Below are 18,859 nucleotides of genomic sequence, written 5' to 3'. Positions count from 1 at the left end.
CGAAACCCGACTCCCCTTACAAAACTCATGTAGGGAATTATTAAATAAAATAAATAAAAACACTAAATAAATAAACAAGCTGGTTATGGCTCACAAAGGAAGCCCAACCGTTATTATCAAACCAAGTAAGGCCCAACAGAAGCCTCAAGACCCAAAACCAAAAAAGAGTAAAAAAGGCCCAAGGATTGGTCTAAGATTTGCACCGTCGTTGTACTGAAACCACCACTTCTCCACCCACCTAGATCCTTGTGCCACCGCCGCTCTTGGCCTCTAATTGCCAATAGAAATAAGTCACTGATAGAGAACCGGCAACCATAACCCTCCGCCACCGCACCCTTGAGACTTGAGCGCCCATATCTTAGAGACGCAAGATCCATCCCCCCATATCCGTCATCAATTACCTTCCCATTGCCACAAGGACAAGCAACACAGCCGCCGTTGCAAGACCGATCCACCCCTGCCACCACAGACCCCCCCTTCTCTGGCGACGCCGCCACAACTTTTGGGCTAACCTCATCCCTACTTTGCCCCAACCTCCGATCACGAGCCCAAAGCACACCACCTATGTCTCGTCCGATTGCACATGCCACGAACCAATGAGGCTAGAGGCCGACGTTGCTGCCAACGGGCAGCCAAATGAGAGACAATCTAGATCACAACAACCTTCTCTCTAACCCCGAGCCCGTGCGGCGCGTGCTAGGGAATTTTTAGGAGGGCTAGGATTTAAATCAACACATGTTAGATAATAAAGCATCATCTTCTACATATAAAGGGAAAATTCAACCAACGGTACCTCAATTATTGATTATCCTAACTTTTAGTACCTCACATTTGAAAAATATCGCATTGTTACCTTAAGTTTTTATTTCAGTCTAATTTTAGTTCATTCCATCAATTAACATCGTTTGTGGCTTCATTTCCCACTAATTTTAAAGGGCATTTTCGTGACTTCATTATTTTTCGATTTCATCTTCAATTTTCCTTCAATTTCAACTTTAAAAAAAACTAAGTTAATTAATTCACATCATTTCATTATAAAATTAATAAGCATTCTTTATTTACCACAATTATTACAAACAAGCTAAATTTCGCCATTACAACATAAACCAGCATATATTTCATATTGTATATGTCAATCAAGCAACAACCATATTGTTATAATAATATGCTCAAAAACTCTATCATATCCTCATAGGCATTTAAATGTTTCAAAAGCAAAGAAAATGCTTATATAACAATTGGTTAATTTGAATGATATAAAATGTTGGCTATAAACTAAGTGAAATCAGTGAAAAATAAAGTGACGAAAATGCATTTAAAAATTGATAGGAAATAAAGTTACCAACGTAGTTAATTAACGGAATGAACTAAAATTAACTTGAAATATAAACTTAAGCTACTAATGCGATAATTTTTAAATATGAAATATTAAAATTTATAATAACCAATAATTTGGGTAATGTTTGTTAAATTTACCCACGTATAAAATACACTAAATGATCTTCATCCAAGTAAGTCCACTTACAGCATCAGCATCAGCATCATTCAGCACGCACCAAAGGAGAAAAGGGTTCAGACCCAGAAAAAGAAAAACAAGAATTTGTGTGAATTGAGAACCCCACACGTGCACAGCAAGATTAAAATGATCTTGCATATGATATAATTACAGGCAATGTTCTTCTTCTTCTTTTTTGAGAAGAAACGACAAATGACAATGTCATTGTTCAGAATGTTTTGAATAATTCTATGAAACAAGGGAGAAAGAAAATTGTAGACTCTAGATGATTTTTGCACAGACAGAAATGCTTTGTTGCGTGCGATCTGTCTCCACGTCTCCTTTTTGTCCCTGTGGTCATTTTTTCACACTCGGTCAATTCATTTTTACTTTCTTGTTTAGAAATTAATGATGGCAGGTCGACTCATCAACAATGGAGTATGAACTGGCTATTGCAAAAGGGACCCCTCCTGTTTCCTCTTCTCCTTACACCTCTCGATCATGATTTGCCACGCATGAAGAAGCGCCTCCTCTCTCTCTCTCTCTCTCTCTCTCTCTCGCCCTCACTGATTTTGTTGTGTCGGAGCATATGCTCCTCCTTTTGTACGTTGATTGTCCTGGCTTCCTCTCTCTCTCCATTGTTGAGCTGAGATTTGAACAACAATACTTACTAGTTATTTGTATTGGACTACAAATTATAACTGGGCCTCTGTTTGGCGTTGCCCCTTTTATTGTCTATGAAATATTCAGCATCAACAAAAAAAACACATGAAGCACCTCTCTCTCTCTCTCTCTCTCTCTCTCTCTCTCTCTACAGTGTTTGCCCTATGTAGCTACCTCTTTCTATTCCATCATGGCATGCATTCTAAAAAGTATTAAAGCTGCTGATCGAGCGAGGTTTGCTTAGATATATAGTTGAATGGGTTGCCAGTTTATCGATCTGTACGTACAGTGCGCCAAATACAGCTGATACGTATCTGATAACATGCTTACGGAATACAAAAAAGTGAAGAAGGAACAAGAAGGGCTTTAACTTTAGTTTGTTTTTGGATTTAAACTGTATTGCATGTAGTTTCGTCGTGGGCGTGACCTGTATGTCGAGATGATCATGCCATTGCTTTTCGAGCAAAACAAATGGTGGGAGAATTCTCTGACAAGTTGGACAAAAAAAAAAAGAGAATTCTCTGATAAGGATGTCCTCGATCCTACACCTATTTCATTTTCTTTTTTTAATTCGAAGTATTTACTTCAAAATATAGCTTGCATAGCAGTTAAGCAAAAACAGTGTAATAAGTTAGACAAAATTATAAGTGGTACGTAATTGCTTTACGTCTAGAATTTAAAGATATGAGTAATTATTTTGTGTACCCGCCATACTACGTGATATTGTTATGTGTTGTACCCAATCAATCATATTACATCATGATATAATTAACATGCATGCAGTGAAAATGATAAATTTTTATTTACATATATAAGAACTAATAAATGAACCAATAACATTAAGGGAGTACGCCACATGAGATATATTACAGGTATATATAATAATTTCTCTTAAATATATTTACAAAACTACCTAGCTTAACTTGTCAAATTGTACAGGCAAGACATCAAATAAAAACATATCCAGCAAATTAAGCAACTCTAATTAAGTAATTAATAAAGTATAAACATGTAGTACGTAGGAGCTACATACATACATACCTACATAGAAGACCCTTCTAGTGAGGGATAATTTTTTTTTGGTTAAAAAAATGAATATGTCACTTGACTAATTTCTCGATTATATTTTAACATCTCCATCATTCAATTTTTAGGGCATAATGTGTAGATCATACCTGTAAAATTTCAATAAAATTGAAGGTCGCTAAGGCATGCAAAACTGAGATTTAAACTTATGAGCATGAATTATCCAGGTTTGACACGTCCATTGCTTTAACCAAATTTAACTTTAAAATTTGAACAGTATAGATGTGAAAATGTAGTCGAAAAGTTGGTTAATGAGCTATCCCTTTAAAATACCCAAAAAAATGGACCCCTCATTGGAAGATGGTTGTATATAGGTCACTTGACTAATTTCTCGATTACATTTTAACATCTCAAATGTTCACTTTTAGGGTCTAATGTGTAGATCATTTATGTAAAATTTCAGCCAAAATAGTGATCGTTAAAGTATCAAATTTGGTGAAAACAATGGACACGCCAAATCTTAACCGTTCATGCTTTTAAGTTTAAATTTCAGTTTTTGAATACTTTAAACACCTCCATTTTAGTTGAAATTTTACATATGTATTAGACTTTAAATGTTGAATAGCAGAGATGTTAAAATGCAATCGAGAAGTTAGTCAAGTGACATATCCCTTTAAAATACCCAAAAAAATCCATTAGTAGTAGAAGGGTGGATCACAAGAGGATCACAAGAGGACGTCCGCACAACCCTTAAAGTGTGGACGTCTCAGCGTTTTCAGCCGCCTGATGCCGACAAAAGAACCGTCACTACCAGCACTGGGCAGTTGAAAACACAAAGACGTCCTCTCTTTAAGGGCTATGCAGACGTCCGTTCTCTAACTGGCCTATATATATATATTATATGATTGGCTACCTGGCTATATGCATAAATTCTTTTAATGAAATAGTTGTAGAAAAGATGCAGAACAATGAAGTTCGAATTCCCTAATTGTACTTGAGGGAGGATCCTGCTCAAATGTGAGTCATGTGGCTAATTCATTAAGCAAAGGTGGAGAACAATGACAATGAAAAATGGATTAAATTCAGCAAAATGTATGAAAATCCAATTCCTACATTTTAATTTCGTCTGTTTCGAAAGCTTGGCAATTAGTTTTGATAAATCAGTCCTAGCTATCTTTATTAGTGCAAACAGTGCCCCCATGTCAACAACTCCATTAATAGTACCAAATCAAAAGGAAGTCTAGATGTGAGAGCTTAAGCACAACCTCTAACCTAACCAAAGAAGATGATTATCTATAACCATCTCAAGAACCCATAATTGACTAAACACACAATATTGATACTAAATGTTCACTCAAACGAAGAGAATTGAAATACTCTAGGAAACCCGAGGGGCCGATGCCTAAAAAGATGTCTCCTCCCCTCAGCAAGATTTTCCCGTACCTGAATTGATTCACTCGTTTCCCATTGCCGACAAAACCCCAAAGCCTTTCCTCATATCAATCATATCAAAACCAACCCTTTTCCTCATCCATGAAGATTAAGGCAAAAGCTAGGGTGCGTTGGTTACTTACTTACTTACAAAAGAACCTTATACACATTTCATCTTGATCATGAGTGCCATCTCCACGTGCCCACAATCCAACCATTCGATGAAAAATCAATGGAACCTACAGAGTCAATCACGGAATAGAGTGAGACACAATTTATTATTATTATTATTATTATTATTATTATTATTATTATCCTAATCCATATTACCTCTTGCATGCTAAGGATCTTAATCAATTGCTCTAAGATTCTGAAAGAATTCCATAGTAGGGGGCCCTTGTAAGCAAGATTTGGAGGAAAAGTTTGCTTGTCTTCATCTTCCATATATGTATGAACTTTATACAGTAAAATTTTATTAAATTAATACATAATTAATTAATAATCTTACTAAAATAATAATTTTTGTCGGTCCCGACTCGGGGTCAATGTGCTAAATTAATAAGATAATATAAATTTGAGAATTCATATAAGGCCAATTGAATATATAAATTAATAATAACATAATTTATATAATAAATTTTACATTAATAAAATCATCATAAAATAATATAATATTTTGAACAATGTAATACATATGAAAAAACAGTATATTTAATAAAGTAAAGAACAATGTAGTAAAAAAAAAACAATGTAGTGATAGATGCATGAACAATGTAAAAAATATATATTCGAAAAAGTTAAACAAAATATTTATTACACTTTGATAAATTAATAAGTTATTAATTAATCGATATATTAATATCTCACTAAATTAATAAATTTTTTTAGTTCTGAGACTATTAATTTATAGAGGTTTAATTGTATATCTAATTTAATCTAAATCAAAACGACGTGGGATTTGAAATTTTAAATACAGAGTCTAAGGAGAATTAGTGTATTAGAATATGCTAACGTAGCTAGCCTGATCGTGGTTCGATTGAAGGCACGACATACCTCCTTCTTACCAACATTATTAAAGAAATGGTTAAACGTGTATAGTCTCGAAGGCTCGCTGGTTAGTCACATGGTGGATCTCTCTTGTTAACACTAGCTCCGGTGGTTGAAATGGAGATATTTATAAGAAATTAGACCAGTAACCATTCAAAGACAACATAATGTGTTTTCCATTCTTGGTGAGTGGATGATACTATGTAAAATTCAGCAAGTCAAAACTCAAAACATATGTTCCCAAATGAAATGATGATAATCAGACTCTTATGTTCAGAGTGGTTACAGTTCCTAGTTAAGTTTGATATCCGGTAGCTTGTGCAATACTATTATACTTGATTTATCCCGAAAGAGAAGTTATTCCCTTTTCTGATGGAGTAATGTTGAAGGATTCCGATTCGTTTATCAAGCTTGAATTGAACAAAAAACGTGTATGTATATATGATCTCTTAGGCTTGGATTATGATCTGCTACCGTTTAATTAATTCCAACCAACTAGCGATAGTTTATAATTATATGCACTTTATCTTTAAAACGTCTTATATGCTCAAAATATCGGTATTATGATATGTTGACAATGTAATGACCGTTGACTTTTTTTTAAATTCAAATTTAATAGCTGAAATTGATACTAACATGACTGAGTATTAAAATTATAAGCATGAAAAAACTTTTGAACAAACGTGGAACATCCGACCATACAATGAGTACACTCTCGAATAACCCACTAGACAAGTGGCTCAACTAATGGTGTTCAATATAACAACCTAATGGGAGTAATGGCAAACGATCATATACTTCCGTATAAAAAAATGAGCATACGCTTGTAAACCCCAAGGAAATTCTTCATTGAACATGAGTTGGGCTAAGTAGATAAATTAATGGTCCAACAATCCCCAAAATATTGGGCAAACCAGAAAGCCCAATAGACATGATAACAGCTGTTCCCCCCCAACCCGACTCCAAAATTTTACACTGATTTGCGAACTTCGCGGCTACAACTTCAACTCTCATTCTGTCTTACTCCCCAGAAATTAGGGTTTTCAAATTCCATGGATCCCCATCCTCGCCTCGATGACGTAAGCCTCTCAGCTCAATCCTCATTCCGTTTGTATCAGCTCAATTTCTCGTTGTGATTAATTTCGATTTCGATTTCGTTTAAAATCAGGATGATGATTTCGGAGGTGACTTTCCGGGAACTAGCGGTGCACGCCGGTCAGGTAAGCTTCGATCTCGCCGTCAAGCTCTTAATGCGTGATTGAATTTTTTAGTTGTTGATTTCTTGATGTGTGTAAATTTCAGGGAATAAGAGAAGCTTTGGGGAGATTGAGGACGAAGATGACTTCTTTGGCTCAAAGCAGGTGTCTTCATATTCGTTCTTATCGAAATTTTGAAGAATTGTGTGTGAATTTGTATGAGTCTATATAGCAAATGAAGCTTTAAGAGGCTTGAAAGATTATATGTATGAGGTGTACAGACATTACAAAAATTTCGATTATCCAATGTCACTGTATGATGATGAAGTGTAGGGTTTATGGTGCATATGATTTTGGATAAATTCTGATAGGTTTCATAGGAAGAAAATGATTTTACAAGTTACATCCGATATACTGTATATTGCATTGCTTTCTGTTCAGTTATTGGTCAGTCCTTGCTTAAGAAATATACTGATATATTTACGATGTAGGCTAAAGCAAAAGTCGAAGAAACTGCTCCTGGTGTTGCAACAGGAATGATTTTGTCTCTGCGTGAGAGGTATGCTGAAATTTGGAGTGGCATATAGCTTACTGATTAAAATTCTTTACTTTGGGTAGTTGGTTTTGCATTGAATTTTCTTTTGGTCCTGAATTGATTTTGACCGTGAACTTTTTCTTTTTGCAGTCTCCAGACGTGTAAGGATGATCTTGCAAAGTGCCAAGTATGTAACAATTCATCCCCCCACCCCACCCCTCCCCCCTCTCTTATCCTTCTTCAATTAGTGATATAAAATTCCTCTAGTTGGAAGCTAATGCTAACTAGTGTGTAATCGTGACAATCAAGTCAATTCTAATTCCTTCTAGTCACATGCTTGATTCATGGTTCTCCTGATGTATGCACCACCATTATACAGGTTATATGGGCGTACTTGTACCAAATGTTCTCTCTTATTTTGAATTATGATCTTGGTGACAGATGGAACATGATGCTGCAAAATCTGAGGTTCAAAAGTGGCATTCTGCATTTCAGAATGAACCCTTCATAAATCCGGGGACTTCTCCTGGTTAGTTTCACTTTTCTATGGGGTGTTTTTGTTCATTGTATGCCATTATTATATTATTTAATTTACACGATACCTTTTCTTTTACAAGAATAACTAGCTTTTTCATCATTGAACATATATCCTTTGCCTTTTGAACTAAAACTCTTTCAAAACTTTTATTGTAGATCCTACATTAGTCATCAATTATCTTCAGACCCTGAAAAACTCTGAGGAGTCCCTGAAAGAACAGGTTTGTGTTCAGTGTTCCTTATATTCGTCTTTAGTAATCCCCAGATTTTGTTAATCTTTATTTTCTTCTCCACAGTTGGAAAAAGCAAAGAAAAAGGAAGCTGCATTCATAGTTACATTTGCAAAACGGGAGCAGGAGATTGCAGAGCTCAAGGTAATGTCTTTTGATGTCTTGTCCTACTAAATCCCAGTCTATATGATACAATATAAATATGTACATCGCGCATGTGAGTTTATAGTTGCATTGTAAGATGTACATCTCGAGCTTATAAATATGTACATTTCGCATGTCTTGTCCTACTAAATCCCATTCATACGGCTCCGTCCCGAGCTTCCGTCGTCGGCCTTTGTCATTAGACCACTATTTATGCATGTATTTGTTCTAGTAGGAATAAATTTTAAAGCTCTTGAGGAGAAAAAAGAATTTTAAAATAGCAAATATGTACAAGGTGTGAATGACGAATCCGCAACTTGATTTAAAGAACGAAATTAAAGAGCTTTCTAAAAAGTTACTGGACATCAATTATCAAAACCATCTTTTATTTCACATGAGCTAGCATCAATATATCAAAAGAGTAAAAGACGGTAGCTCCTAAAATCAAGAGAATTTGACACCCAAAGGGTTGACCAAAAGAGAGTAGGAAGTAAAAAAATAAAGTAAGAAGCAATTACTGATGAAGACATGTTCATCAAAGGCTTCTGGAATGTTGGCCTTGAGTGGCGATTTATGCGATAGCATCCCACTCATTACCAGTTGGATTTAAACATGGTAATTTCCAAGTAAAAGATTGTAATCATGCAATTCACTTTTACTATGTTTTCTTGATCATAGAATACTTCTGATATGATACTCATTGTAGATCATAGATATGACTCTTTTTATGCTAGGAATGTCTTACGCTGCTTGATTTTCGACTAGTTTGATTATTCCTTGTGATCATAAGACCCAATTTCTTAATACAGTCTGCAGTTCGGGATCTTAGAGCTCAACTCAAGCCACCATCTTTGCAGGTAACTTATCCATTGTATTTTATGAAATAAAAAAAAAGTTCAAATTTTGTGTTTTTTTTTTCTGTTACTTTTTTTTAAAATTGTTTTATTATTAGTTCAAATGTATTGCTTGTTGCCTGATGCTTTTGTTCTCATTAATTTACAGGCAAGAAAACTATTGCTTGATCCAGCAATTCATGAAGAGTTCACTCGTCTAAAGGTTTGTGATATAAGTTTTGAGTTCTGATATAAGTTTGTTGAAGTTATTGATAGTATTTTATCTTCTCCGATTGGATGTTAGCTGGAGGCTAGTTTACACTATTATATGTTATCTTTTTAAATTTTATTTTGGTGGCTGATTGGAGCTACGATGTAACTCATGAGATTTGTTTATTTATAATACCTTTTAGCTTTGTTAATGTCTTAGGGAATGTAGAATGAAACATTGGCCAAGACGGAAAGAAATATAACAAATGTCTCTTGTGAAAAATAGGAAAATAACATCATAAAGGAAACAAGTTAAGATGCAATTTGACCTCTTGTGTGCTTAATTTCTTGCATGTCTATCACTTGCATGGTGGTAATCATTGGGGATAATTTTAATTTGGTTCTTTTTGTTGAGGTTTTCTATACATTTGTAACTAACTTTTATCTTTGTTTTCCTGGTGCCGATGTTTCAGAAAATGGTTGAGGAGAAAGAAAAAAAATTGAAGGAGTTCCAGGATAATGTCGCTGCCAATAATTTTACTCCACATAGCAAGATGGGAAGACAATTAATGGCAAAATGTAAGACCCTGCAAGAGGAAAATGAGGAGATCGGCAATGAAGCATCTGAGGGAAAGGTGATATAATAAGTGTTATTCTAGTAATTATCATCCTTTCATATTTTCATGCCTGTAATTATTCTATGCATCTGGTGCTTCCTGAATTTATGAAAGGAAACTAATTCAAATGCGAAAATTCTGTGCATGCTTGCAACAAATTTGTCCTAGTTTTGTTAGAAAACATATCTGTATGGTTTCACTCTCAAAGGTAATCTGGTTTTCTTATAAACTTGTTGTCTGATTAAAGATTTTATATTCGTTGGTCTGCAGATGCATGAATTATCCATGAAACTTGCTTTGCAAAAGAACCAAAATGCAGAACTTAGAAGTCAATTTGAAGGTCAGTATACATGCATTGTTCAGTCTTGGGCCCTTATCAATGAGAATGTATATGCGTTATGCCTCACATTAGCTATTTAAGGGTGGCTTTTATAGTCAGTTGCTAATTTATTTATTCTTTGTATGTTTTTTCTTATAGCATTGTACAAGCATATGGAGGGTCTCACAAATGATGTGGAAAGATCAAATGAAATGGTTTGATTCTCTCTAATTTTCTCGTTTATTGATGTACATATCACTGGAGCACCACACACACCGTTTATAACTATGTACAAGTCTATTTCTTCTTTGTTCTCAGGTTGCATCTATCTTTTTGGATGATTTTAATAAAATATTGAGTTGTGTTGTGTGTATTTCTGGGAAATAGTAAATGTGGGACTAGTTTTAGTTATTCTGGGATTAAGAGAACGTTAAGTAACATTTTCTGATTTTGTTTCTTGTTGAAAACCAAAACGTGAAGCATCTCACTTCGCAGGTTGCTATCATGCAAGAGAAGCTTGAACAGAAAGATAGTGAAATTAAAAGATTTACGGAGGAGCTTGAGCAGAAGATCGTAGTGGTGGAGGAGAAAATTGATCCAGCTTCTGATGATGGAAAATCTAGCGATGAAGTAATAGTATCTGAAGAAGCCGATGGCTCGGATAATAAAGATCTGTAGGCTATTGTAGTTTCACTAATCCTGTTGTATGTACATTTATCATCAAAATTTTGGAACTAAAATTTGAAATTTTAGTGTTGTGGAAATGCAATGTTTTGGGAGCTTTTCTGCTTCATTTGTTTTGGCATGAAGCAGAAGCTTGTGGAGCAGGCTTCTCTTTACTGCTGAGTAACAATCTGCTCTTTGGTTGGCCATTGCTGGTTGATTAAGAATTTTAGAGATAGTTTACAGTTCATCTGGGAAATACGTATATTCCCGTTTCACTTAGTTCTGTTTCCCATCAGCTGATTTGTCACCTTATATTTTCTTAATAAGGAGAACGTTCACATCCATTTAAGCGTTTTTGTCTATTCTACTGGATCAACTTGCAGGGTCTTCTTTCTTCATCAAAACTCACATTGCTTTCTTTGGTCACTACGAATTTGCTGCAATTTAAATCTGAGATACCAAGCTGTCCAAATTCTTTGGTTGGATGACTTGGATTGTACCCCTTTGCTCCAATTTGTTTGTTTACAGATGGAACAAAGGAGAACCAAAGTATAATTTTTATATATAAGAAATAATATTAAAAATATAATATTAATTAGAATGATAAAAAGGTTTTTTAGAATAATTAGTTAAAGACTTTAAATTTAATAACGAGTTTGATTTGTTATTTTTAGTTTATTACAAATAAAAGGGATTGTGTGATGTTATGACATCCGATTTTGAATTTTCTTTTTATTTCTTAATTTTAAAATTTTAGTTTCATATGATTTAAATCGGCTCAATATGAGTTTGAGCTCGTTTAATAAAATGAGCCGAGCAAAAATCAAATTTTAGCCTAGCTCGATCTCGATCGGATGAAAACAAGTCAAACATGAGCAACTTAGTATTCGGATTTGTTCAGCTCATTTGATAACATGGTTATTGTCCAAGTGTAATGGCCTAGCTCAGGAAGAACAACTGTAGTTGAGTACCTCTTTTGAGTAAAGGGGAGAACCAGAGAAGTTGTATGATCGTCATTGCTTTTATTGCATGCATATAATTAATAGCAAACTATTTAAAAGTATCAGACAACAATTTAGTTTAAAAATAACTCACTACTTAATTTGATAAAGCAAATGAGGACTAAAATTTACAAATAAAGACCAAATGATGGCAAGTTGCCACATGTCATAAAATATTTTACTTTTTTACATCTATTTGACTCATAGTGTTTGCTACTATCAATTGAGAGGTTATCTGCTATTGTTGATTATAAAAACTAACTGCTACTGTCGACTATAAAAACTAGCTGATACTGTCGAGTTAAAAACTAGTTGATACTGTCGACTTGAAAGACACATGTTACTGTCGACTTGAAAGGTACATGCTACTATCGACTATGAATCTAACTGCTACTGTCGACTTGGAAGATACCTGTTACGGTTGACTTGGAAGGTACCTGCTACTGTTGACTTGAAATGTACATGCTACTGTCGACTAAAAAACTAACTGCTATTGTGGTTTTCGGTGAGCAAAATTCAAAATTTCAAAATTTCTCAAAACATATGCAATATGGTACTTAAATGAAAGCCCATGACATAAGGGACAACTTTATATATTGGCTCACCTCCAAATTGCCGGTGGTTTGGCCGGAAAACTTAAGTTTTTCGGAAAAAAAAACTAAAAAATAAGGAGAGAGAAAAACAAAAATAAGGGCATTTTGGATATTTTTACATTAATTAATTAATCAGTTTTATTTTAGTTATTTTTTAGGCTTGAAATTATGTTCTAATTTGTATAAGAAATATAAAAAGTTAATTTTTAGTTAATTCAAATGTGGTATAATATTACTAAGTAATTTCCCCTATAATTAATCTCTCAAAATTACTAATTTTAGTTCTATGAAGTTCTTAAATTCATGTTTGGGAAAAGGGAGTTGAAATCTTATCACAATGTGTCATCAAGGATGGACAAAAGGAAATGAGTTCAAACAATTTCGGATACATATTGTGTTTTGACTTGAGTATAGCATGTCTCAAGCACATTAAAGTAATTTTTCGTGAATAATTTGTATCAGAAATCAACAATGAATCAGTAATATTTAAAGGTATGAAGAATGTTATAGTACTCAATATTCCCATTGTAATTGTACTTTTGAAGATATTTGAGGAAATTAATAACTAACTTAACACAGAAAAACCCTTTTAATAAACAATAGCACCTATAAGTATTCTCACTACTCATATATTGTATAGAAAAAATCAGTTATAGAGCAGTATTCTGCATTAGAGTGTACTTATTTTTTGGTTAAGCATTAGAGTGTGCTTAAGGCTAAACAAACAATACACAAATCCGCTCCAGCATGTATGCAAATGAAGCTAATAGCCCTCATATGTCTTTCACAACAAATATTACTGATTAGGGCCGGATGTTTTACAGATTGTGGTTTTTTGTCAAAAGTGAGAATGTAGCAGCATTTATCTACTTGTATTTCATAAATATAATCGATCACAATATGAGAATGTTAACCCTAAAACTAAAAAAAATAACAAAATCAATATATTGGGCTGAGCTCACAATGATCGAAAGTTTTATCCAACCCGAAACAGTAAGCAGCGATCTATGCGGCTACGCTTCAACTCGCAAGTCAAATTCCAGTTGACACCATCTCTTTCTCAGTTTCTCTGCACACTCTAACACACAATTCTGAGAGCTTGGAATCTCAGCAAAGCATGTCGCAGAATTACGAAATAAGGCCCACAATCCTTAGCCGATCACGATGAGGACTACATCGGAATTCATGGACAAGCAAATTATGGAACTTTCTCGATCATACTCCGACGACTTCTCTCAACTCACATACCCTCCTCATCAACTGGACAACGACAACGATGACGATTTACTCTCCGGCTTTCATTTCCCCCCTGCACGGCACGGCGCCCCTCAGCAGTCACGCGCCTCGACGCTCGAGGTATGCATTTCAAGCTTCAAGCTTTGATGGAGTGTTCAGCTAAAGTTTCAATCTTTGCTTTTCGAATAAAAAAGTTTTAATCTTTCTGTGTTGGGTAGAATCAAAAGTTGGGTTTCAACTGAAATCTATATGGTTTTGGTGTTTTAGAACTGTGGGTTAGAATATTTTATGTGAAGCCGTATGGAGAGTTCATCAATTTAGTTTGGTATATTGTATAAGTGCATCAAACAAGTTCATATTAGTCATATGCTTAGTTAAGTACGTTGTGGTGCGAATGTGAAACTGTAGATTAGTTTGGGAATTTTGTGTTCAAGTTTGGTTGTTTGAGTTGAAAGATTGATGGTTTTGATATGCTGTCTGTGTTGATTGGTGATGTTGAGTTACTACTAATTTGTTGTGTTGTGACTGATCACAGAATCGCGGTTCCATGGATCAAATTGAATATTCGAGATCCAGAGACTCTGCGTTGATTGCGGTGATTGATGGGAAGATGAACCAGCATTTTGGCAATCTGCTGCATGCGGTGGAGTGTCTCAGTGCGCGAGTTTCTCAACTGGAGACTCGGTTACGCCTAGTTGAGAATTCTGTTGACGACTTGAAGGATTGTACTGGTGTTAATTATGGGAAGACTGATGGGAAGCTGAGGGAAGTAGAGAACATTTTAAGGAAGGTTTGTGAATTACTTCCATTGCCTTATGCCCCTTATTTAACAGTCATTTAGGTTGCATTATTTAAGTCATCTTGAAAGATTAGGAACTTGGGCTGTAAGTTTGGGTTCTTAATCAGCTGAATATGATGGCGATGGTTTTTATATTTTTTGCTTTGAAGCTTCTATTTTGCCAGAACCAAAATCATAGAGGCTTTTCAGGGAATGATTGTAATCTAATTTTGCTTCTCAAACTCTGATCTGTTTACTTGAGCACCACATTCAATTCAGTTTTGTTTCACATAGTATAAGCCATAAATGATCTTTGGCCCTAGTGTATAAGTAGTTTCCAGTCTTTAACTAAAAAAAGTAGATTTCCATTTTTAGCAATGTCACTTTCGAACTGTGAGAAAATGTTGAAGAGCTCCAGTTACCACAATCCATTAAATGCAAACAATTATGTCCAAGGAGTAAAACTAGTTTCAACTCTTGTAAGTAAACAAATGAAATTGATACTGGTGTATAGGTGACACTCTTTTTGACAGGCTTTATATTTGTAAATAAACCGCAGGTTGAAGGTGGTATGCAGGATTTGAGAGATAAGCAAGAGATCTCAGAGGCTCAACTGCAGCTTGCAAAACTTCAAATGCTTAAGGATAACCAGAAGATGGAACAAGAAAGGAGCAATGTGCAATCAACTTTGGCATCACCTGCTCCTCAGCAAACACACCAATCACATTCAACTCCTGTTGTGTCTGCACAACATCCTTCTCTTCCTCCTGATATTCCCCCAACCCTGACCCATCAGAACTTCCCAACAGCACCTACCGCAGCTCAGCTTCCATCTCAGTCATCTCAGTATCAATTCTCTTATATTCAACAGCCAGATCCTAACTACTCAGCAGCTGTGTTGAATCCACCGCCCACACCTCAGGCAAACTATATGTCTCAAGCACAGCAGTCACAACCACCTTACACAGCACCATATCCATCTTACCCAGCAGTGCCATATCCTTCAAAAACATCACAATTTCAGCAGCAGAGTCAACTTCACCCACATCTCAATGCTCCAGAGCCACAAACCCAGTATTCACCAAATCACAATCCAGCAGAAGCACCGTATGAGTTATCTCAAAGCTATCCCCAGAAAACCTCTAATACACCTGGCTTCGTTCTACCATCACAGCAACAATTTGATGGTTCCATGCAGTATACACATGACCAATCTCCAAGAAGTTACAGCACTAATTTCTTCCCTGGAAATATGCGACCAGTGCAACAGTCAAGCTATGATGACTTTTATTCCCGTGGCGGATCTCTTTCTCACTATGGTGATTCAGAACTGAAGCAGTCACAAGTATCACCATCCTCTTCAGTCGCTTCTGGTGGAAGCAGCTTTTCAGGGCTGCCAACTGCAAAGGTGTTGCCATATGCATTACCCATGGCTGCCAGTGTGGATAAGGAGTCAGATTCTGGCGGGACTGGAAATCGCATTCCAGTTGATAATGTCATTGATAAGGTTGTATCTATGGGATTTCGAAGGGACATAGTCCGAGCAACAGTGAGGAAAATGACCGAGAATGGGCAGTCAGTGGACCTTAATGTTGTGCTGGATAAGCTGATGAACAGTGGAGAAGTTCAGTCCCAGAGTGGTGGATATGGCCGGTAATGTGGTTTCCCCTAGTACTTCATTTTGATTTGATCTATAGTCATCAATGTAGACTCGAATGCTTCTATGTATTCACTTGCTCTTTGTTGTGTGCTTCTTGTTTACTGTGTAAATAGGATGATGTTTGACATGTATTCTATGAATGTAAGTTTGGGAAAGTACTCGACTTTTCTTATTATGTCAATACGTTTGAATAGTCAAGTAGCTCGATGATGTTCTGTGCTAGGCTTAAAATGGGCATTAAGGTCTGAAAGCCTTGTGACAAAAAAAAAAGGTCTGAAAACCTAGGGTTGTAAGATTGGGCATACGACTTGGGCATTTGAGGTTTAAGAAATAGTCATGTAGAGTTCAACATATACATTTGTGAGAACACCTTGAGCAACAAAATATATATGATTTTAGCAATAATATTTTTGGGAACACCTTGCTGACATCGATAAGAGGTTTGAGGCTATGAGGCGTTTGAGCAAACATACAGTTTCCATCAAATATGTGCTACACATATCTTGGGCTGCATTTGTTTCTCCATTTGGGTTTGCTCTTCTGGCCCTTGGGTTGGTTTGTAGCTGGAGTTGATTTTTGTCTTGTTTAATTTTTTTTTTCTTAGGCTCCGACACTGTGCTTAGTTGGGGGCTGAGCTTGTTTGATCGAGTTTAAAGTTCGATTTTCTTCTTTTTCAGTTCTTTTGTGTTGTATATTTGTGTGTTAGGAGGTAGTTTCTTAGTTACCGGTTACGAGTTATTTTCAGTTCATGGTTAGCTTGTAATTGACTGCTATTTTGTTCCTGATCTGCTATGATAAATTTGTTCTCATGTTTTCTCAATGATAGGTTTAATTGTTTAAAGGCTGAAAAGAAGCTGCATTTGCATTTAACGCCACACACAACTCTATCAAGGTCGCAGAGACTTGAAACCAGTCAATAATAGATCCATGAAGGAAATCCATTGATTCTGTTGGTCTATTTTCTTCCTTTTGTTGGTAAATTTCTACATCAATCTAATAATAATTCATAAAAAAGCCTATACCCAGCGTTTGATTCTGTGGACCTCAATATATCCAAATGAGGGGCTCGTGATAGAGATGCCCTGCTCCGAGTTATCTCACTCATATGTATTTTACAGCACTTACTGTTTTGATCAGAATAGCATGGACAACAAAACAAACATTAGAAACCAACACAAGAATGTGACTTTACGATGTGATGAACAATTAGCTCATATAGTGAAAGCTGGTTAGTTCTACAGAAAAATTTTCTCATACATCAGCTATCAAAATGGTATGTTCACTGTTGTATTAGGAGTGATGGTTATTTTCTGTCTTTAAGAAATGGACCATCTCCTTAGTGGGTTCAGCTCCGAAAATGGAGACGTTTTCAATAGTAGCTACCGGACCACTTATGCAATGGCTAGTAGAAGATAGTGACATACCATGAATGCATCAAGATCAAGCCGAGGCTGCTACTGACCATCAAAACCATAGGAGAACAGCGAACTGTGTGGAAGGGTTTCTATCAAGCTATGGATTTTTGGGTGGAGATTACTATGACTGAGTTCTCAGCAACATAAATGTTGGTCCCAGGGTTTGGATGGCCAAGTCTTTCCCTCTGATTTATTGGGCTGATTTTGTGGACCCTGAGATTTAGAGCTGAGGTCCAGCCCCTTCCTTTGTTCTCTGGGAATATACATGCCTTGTCCCTTTCACCTCTATTTTCATCCACTTTGTCCAAACAACAAAAAAATGAAGCTTGTTTGATCCATCAGCATCCTTGCAGCTAAATGCATGCCATGCCCCCTTTTGTTTTGAATACCAGAAGTTTCGGGTTCAATGAAATGAATCCTAGACGGAAGACTTGATATGAGTTCCTCTTCATCATCTAGTTTCATTTTAGAGTTTTTTTCACCAACAGTCCATCAATTCTGGTATACCTACCAATGTGATACCTCAACTCTTAATTGTACCGATGTGATACCCAGACTCTAGTATTGCTATCATTGAAGTACTTCCGTCAGTTTTTTTCAACTTCTCCGTCATCTTGGTGACATGGCAAGTACGTGAGGCCCACAAAGAGGGTTAAAAGACAAAATTAACCCAATCTGAAAGAAGCAATGTTTTTCCCGCCCTTTACCTTGAGAAAGACACCCAACAATTCCAATTTTGACGCCAATTTTCCCTCCCTACTCCTTAATTTGTGTCTCTTATCTAAACTAAAGAACTACCGCCAACCAGTCGACCACAATCTGATAAAACCTAGATCAATCTCATTTTCTATTTTTACCCTAGTACTTGTTAAACTAACAGAATAAATATAAAAATTTATATGGAACATCTCATTTCCACAATCTCATAAGAATATAGAAACACATAACTTAACGAAATTCAAATACATGTTTAAGTACCATTAGTTGCCACCTTTTATGTTGATCTGCCATGATTTTTGCTTGTAAGAACTAATGTGCCACAGTACTTTTTAGTAGCAGTATAATGGAGTCAGTAGTTTGACCAATCATGATTCATCACTACCAGTACCAGCAGAAATAAGATCACATCACACAATTCTAGGGCTCCATCCATCACACAATCATACTACTACCCCCACGTGCATTATATTCTTCCCTCTCTATCACCTTTAGATCTTGTTGTATGTT

General features: G+C 35.7%; 2 protein-coding genes across 2 annotated transcripts; both read left to right on the top strand.

Annotated features, from left to right (window-relative positions):
* Positions 1 to 6,645: 6,645 nt before the first annotated feature.
* LOC126794270 (FKBP12-interacting protein of 37 kDa) lies at positions 6,646 to 11,063 on the top strand. Its single transcript, XM_050520934.1, has 14 exons — positions 6,646 to 6,741; positions 6,831 to 6,882; positions 6,965 to 7,023; positions 7,350 to 7,417; positions 7,544 to 7,580; positions 7,835 to 7,922; positions 8,087 to 8,151; positions 8,227 to 8,304; positions 9,114 to 9,161; positions 9,307 to 9,360; positions 9,821 to 9,982; positions 10,235 to 10,304; positions 10,443 to 10,498; positions 10,779 to 11,063. The coding sequence occupies exons 1-14, from the start codon at positions 6,715 to 6,717 to the stop codon at positions 10,959 to 10,961; spliced, it is 1,047 nt and encodes a 348-aa protein (XP_050376891.1). The 5' UTR covers positions 6,646 to 6,714; the 3' UTR covers positions 10,962 to 11,063.
* Positions 11,064 to 13,598: 2,535 nt separating this feature from the next.
* LOC126794296 (uncharacterized) lies at positions 13,599 to 16,418 on the top strand. Its single transcript, XM_050520969.1, has 3 exons — positions 13,599 to 13,899; positions 14,315 to 14,569; positions 15,117 to 16,418. The coding sequence occupies exons 1-3, from the start codon at positions 13,708 to 13,710 to the stop codon at positions 16,212 to 16,214; spliced, it is 1,545 nt and encodes a 514-aa protein (XP_050376926.1). The 5' UTR covers positions 13,599 to 13,707; the 3' UTR covers positions 16,215 to 16,418.
* Positions 16,419 to 18,859: the final 2,441 nt, after the last annotated feature.

This window comes from Argentina anserina, chromosome 5 (genome assembly GCF_933775445.1).
Source record: "Argentina anserina chromosome 5, drPotAnse1.1, whole genome shotgun sequence".
Lineage (NCBI taxonomy): Eukaryota > Viridiplantae > Streptophyta > Magnoliopsida > Rosales > Rosaceae > Argentina > Argentina anserina.
The sequence above is the reverse complement of the archived record's forward strand: the minus strand, read 5'-3'. Positions and strand labels throughout refer to the sequence as shown.

Coding starts and splice junctions, on each gene's coding strand:
- LOC126794270 (XM_050520934.1), top strand. CDS start 6,715: ATGGATCCCCATCCTCGCCTCGATGAC. Junction 7,024..7,349: donor ACTTCTTTGGCTCAAAGCAG/GTGTCTTCATAT, acceptor TTTACGATGTAG/GCTAAAGCAAAAGTCGAAGA. Junction 7,418..7,543: donor ATTTTGTCTCTGCGTGAGAG/GTATGCTGAAAT, acceptor TTCTTTTTGCAG/TCTCCAGACGTGTAAGGATG.
- LOC126794296 (XM_050520969.1), top strand. CDS start 13,708: ATGAGGACTACATCGGAATTCATGGACAAGCAAATTATGGAACTTTCT. Junction 13,900..14,314: donor CACGCGCCTCGACGCTCGAG/GTATGCATTTCA, acceptor GACTGATCACAG/AATCGCGGTTCCATGGATCA. Junction 14,570..15,116: donor TAGAGAACATTTTAAGGAAG/GTTTGTGAATTA, acceptor AATAAACCGCAG/GTTGAAGGTGGTATGCAGGA.